The 4,636-nt window shown below is 47.2% G+C and overlaps 1 protein-coding gene across 2 annotated transcripts in view; it reads right to left on the reverse strand.

Moving 5' to 3' along the window:
• Nucleotides 1-639: 639 nt before the first annotated feature.
• The window catches only part of txlnb (taxilin beta), an 8,606-nt gene continuing 4,609 nt past the window's right edge, over nt 640-4,636 (reverse strand). The window contains exons 8-11 of one of the 2 annotated variants that reach the window (XM_015403881.1): nt 3,517-3,591; nt 2,503-2,595; nt 2,294-2,389; nt 640-1,711 (exon numbers count right to left, since the gene is read on the reverse strand). In XM_015403881.1, the coding sequence (XP_015259367.1) occupies nt 836-1,711; nt 2,294-2,389; nt 2,503-2,595; nt 3,517-3,591 (1,140 nt within the window). In that variant the 3' untranslated portion in view covers nt 640-835. Of the gene's footprint in view, nt 1,712-2,293; nt 2,390-2,502; nt 2,596-3,516; nt 3,592-3,640; nt 3,716-4,636 lie in introns of both variants that reach the window. The other variant, XM_015403880.1, reaches the window with a different exon arrangement.

A 4,636-nucleotide genomic window follows, 5' to 3' on the forward strand; every position in this document is an offset into this window, starting at 1 on the left:
ATGCAGGCGTGTTTCAGTGTTTCTACCTGCAGCTCTTCAGCTCCGCTTTGCTTCAAAGGAGCTGCAGTCTGGTCCTCCAGCATCATGAAGTCATTTCACCTCTTTAATCCGGGAGCAGCAGGTCGAAGCTTCGGACCTTTTTTAAAGGCTTTGGGTTGAATTTTGTTTCTATGAGTGATTTTCCATCATCAGCAGAAACATTTGAATTATTGTGGAAATTGACAGAACATTCTTTGGTTTGAAGGAAAAAAAGAAAAAGACACTCAGATTAAAGAGATGTAGATTATTTCTAAAACTCTGCAGAATAATATTAAAAAATAAAAAAAGTTTTGATTCAGGTTTAAATTCTGCTTTGAGTAAAAAGGAAATAGATTCTCAGCTTCACAGGGCTTCCTCTATATGATCTGAGCTGCTTTGTCTCCATCTGGTGGCTGTTTGGTTGAACTGCAGGGTGCATCACCCATCCCCTGCACTGCCCATCCATCCTTCCAGAACCTGGTCTGGATCGGGTCCTGGAGAACCCAGGCCCGTCTGAGGAGGCTTCGCTCCAACTCCCAGGACCTCCTGCTGTGGAGCCAGAAACATCAGGTGACCTTCAGAGGTTTGGAGGTCAGATTACTAAGAAACACAAACATCTCAAAGTTCATCCAAAAGACTTTATTGATAGAAGTTGCTATGGAAACCAGCAGCAGATCCTGTAAACATGAAGCAAACATAGATGCTAGAGAGGCGTCTCCTCCTGTGGGTCTGGTTAGATCTTCACTCTGGAACCAGCTGGTTCCTGCAGTTGGTTCTGACCCGCTGCAGTGGGACACCGACACGCTGGTTCTGAGGTCTAGCTGGTGCTCTTGCTGTTCCTCTTCTTCCGTTTCTTCTGGAGCGGTTTGACTCCAGCTGCTTCAGAAGGCTGAGCGGACTTTTCAGGTTCCAGTTCTGACCCACTCACAGGCTGCTCCTGGACCTGCACAGCCTCCACTGGGAGCACTGGTTTCACCTCACTGGTGTCGTCCTGATCCGCCTCCAGTGCGTTTGGTTCTGGATATGCCTTGGCTTCTTCAGGTTCTGGATCCACCTCTGCTGGTTCTGACTGTTGGACGTGTTCGTCTCGCTTGGCTTGTTGCTCCTCTCTGAACTGGACCTGGGCCTCATCCTGTCCCGCCTCCACAGGTACTACTGGGTCTGCTGGTTCTGGTTTTGCTCCCTCTGGTTCTGGAGCCTCCATCAAAGCCTCCGATGGGTCTGGATCCTTCTCTTCTTTAGCGGTTTGTGTAAAACCAGATTCAGGAGCTGAACCCGGGTCTCGTTTGGCCTCGGGTTTAGTCTGGAACTGAGCAATGGCCGAGACCACCAGGTCATCTTCAGCCTCCGTCCCCTGGTCCTCCCGCTGCTCCTCGTCATCCGGCGCGGCCAACAGGGAGGCAGCGAACTCCTGCAGCTTGGCCTGCTCCTCCCTCAGACGGGCGATGCTCTCCAGCAGGACGGGGTCCTCCTCTTGGAGCTCCTGGAGCCCCTCCAGATCTGGGATGCCATCTTCTTCTGGAACGTTCTCGGTGGCAGCGGAGAACTTGGATGGGAGGCTGGCAGTGGACTGGCGAACATCTCTGATCTTGTCATAGAGCCCTTTCCTCTCATCCTGCAGAGCACGACACAGCTTCTCCAGCTTCTGTATCTTCAGGACGAACAGGTCGTACTCTCTGCCTTTCTCTGCTCTCTGCAGGAAGACCAAAGTCAGAACATGAGGCGGACGGCTGCATCTAAACAACATTCAACTCATGGACCACAGCAAAGCTCTGGCTTTTCTGTCTTTTTTGAGCAGCAGTAATAAAGATGCTTGATAATCAGCAGGTCTCATTGTGTTCCATTTGTTCTACATCATGTCAGCCACCAATGCCGAACATTTCAGACCTCCAGCTCCAACAGTTCCAGAGCTGTGGGGCTTTGAAGCTTTGGTGTCACCAGCGTCTCCAAAGGTGCCAAATGTTTTTATTTTGCTATTTGACCACTGAAGCATTTTAATGACCACAAAACATTTATGAAGCAAATATGTAAAATTTAGATTTTTTACACCTATAATGACAAACATTTATTTAAAAAATTGTGAAACTGCTGCTTTTCAAGTTAAAATAAGACCCAGTGGCTTTTCTGAGCTGCATTTTATTTTAATCAGGTCCTCCAAGTCAGCGACTCGTTGGACCTTCTGGGTAGAAACCTTTTTTCGAACGTTTTGGACGGACAGTGAACGCTCCATGTACAGACAGGATGAAACTGGTTCGGTCCAGTTTCCTCCACCTACCTCCTCAATCATGTCAATCAGAGTCTTGTTGCAGTTCTCGAAGCGAGTCTTCCACAGGTTCGCCTCCTTCTCCACCTTCTTCATCTTTTCTGTCATCTGAGAAAACGCAGGAAGATCAAAGTGTTTAAACTTTTCCGTTTTTCCCGGAATAAAAACCGGATCATGAACGTCTGCAGGTTCGGGTCCAGGAACGGATCGCCGCCACTCACGTTGTCCATCTCCTTTCTGAAGCGGACGTAGATTTCGTTGCTCTTCGCCAGCGTGGCTTGAAACTCATCGAACTTCTGAGCGTAGAGGGTCAGCTGAGGACGGCGAGGACAGGAAGTCAGACCAACAGCCGACACGGCGTCACACACGGAGAACCTGAAACGCTGGAGCTCACCGCCCAACCTTCAGGTTCTCCTGTCATGCAGAAACACCACAGACTCTCTCCTTCATCATCATCATCATCATCATGTGAAGCAGATCTGCTGCAGTGGAACCTGATGAGCAGCGGGGCTGAAGCTCTGAGTCTCCATTCTGGGTTTGTTCTTCTACTGAGGCACAAAGTTGTCCTCAATGGAAGAAGAAGATCTGATCAGACGGGACAACAACTGGACTTCTAGGGTGTCCCAATGCACGGTGGAGGCAGCATCAGGCTGTGGGACGGAGCTAAATCCAACCCAGCAGCAGAAGACCTGGATGGAAGTTCAGCTTCTTCCCTGTCTGAGCTGCAGATGTTCTGATGAGAAGAATGAATGAAACTCTGTCTGTAGAAGCTGATGGAGATCAAAGCCAGAGGAGGTTCTGCAGGTTCTCACCCTGAATTTAAAAGCTTCTAAGATCTTTGTTAGTGGAAACAAAAGCTAAGAATCATCAGAACAGCTTCTCGGTTCTGACCCGTTGGTCACCGGACATCTTGGTTCTTATTTCCGTCTGACTCAGACCTTCAGGTTCAGGAGCCTCAGCAACCAGAACCATCTGTTTCTAACCCTTCAATTAGGAGGGTGACTCCACCATAGGGCATCTGCTGCCCTCTAGTGGCCATTCCAGGCCTGTGGAGCTGATCAGCCATGTTCCTGACCTGCTGAGAAGGTTCCCTGGGTTCTTAGTGAGCTTTAGAACTAAACCAGACCGGTTTTCATGAAGGTTTTCTGCTCCATGCAAACGGTGAGTTGGACCCAGTGGAGGCGTCTGCTATCAGGTGCGTGCTACCTGTCCAGGTGCTGAGGCTGAATATTCACCTGTGCCTGCATGACAGTCGCCTGCTCTCTTAGAGTCTTAGCCTGCAGTTTCCACTCAGCAGCCTGAACCAGTAACTGGTTAGAAGGGAACAGAAACAGACACCCGGTTATAGACGGTCTTTACCTTCTTCTTCATGGCCAGCTCCTGCTCCTTCATAGCGAAGCATTTCTTTGTTTTGTCAATAGCCTCCCTAAGCAACTACGGCAACAGAGACAACAGACAGTCAATGCTGGAGGCATCTGCTGGATCACTGAACATACGGAAACACGTTAGCAGCAGAGGCGGAGCCAGAAAACTTTAATAAGGGGGGCCAGTAACCGGTGTACACTGAGGGGGGGTGAAGGCGGATGACCTCAGGGTCAGTCTACACTGTTCCAACAGGAACAACAACAACATCCATATTCTCTAAATAAAGACTAACTCTACTTTTCTAGCAAACAGACGCAGATATTTAAACATCTTTGCTTTTAAATTAAAGGTAAAAAGTAGAAAATACTTTCAGGTTTGAGTTCTGGGTGAACATCAATTGTTCTGCATAAAACTTATATCTACATGTACTAATAGCTACATTACATTAATTAGTTGATGAGTTATTATTAAAGTAGTTATTTACCTCTGATTTAACTAAAGACTCTTAGATGACTTGCAGAGAGAATAAAATAAAATAAAAATCTAGTTCTGAAAAGATCATTATCATCTTTAGTGTTTGTCTTTTAATGTGCATAATTAACCAAAGTGTTTTTGTTGTGAAGTAACTGTTAACATATGAAAAATTTAAATGTTAAATAAGTTAAAACATTCCACTTTAGAGTATTACTGCTGCCAGTAATACTGGTAGGAGTGGCCACAGAGCTGACCAATGATTGGCTGAGGATGGCCACCCCTGGCCCCCCATCTAGCTCCACCCCTGGTTAGTAGACACCATCGTTTATCTCCAGACTCGCTGCATGGAGGAGATGTTGCAGGGATACATGAAAGCAACATGGCGGATGGTTACAACAATTCATGTTTAATAATCTGACTGGTCTGTGGAGCAAAGCTGCTGCTCTGCGTCATAAAAAAAGAATCTTTGATAGTTTTATGGCCCTAATCTGGCTCTATGTGTTCTAGAATAAACTT

This window comes from Cyprinodon variegatus, unplaced genomic scaffold (genome assembly GCF_000732505.1).
Source record: "Cyprinodon variegatus isolate N-32 unplaced genomic scaffold, C_variegatus-1.0 Scaffold1587, whole genome shotgun sequence".
NCBI classification, from domain to species: Eukaryota; Metazoa; Chordata; class Actinopteri; order Cyprinodontiformes; family Cyprinodontidae; genus Cyprinodon; species Cyprinodon variegatus.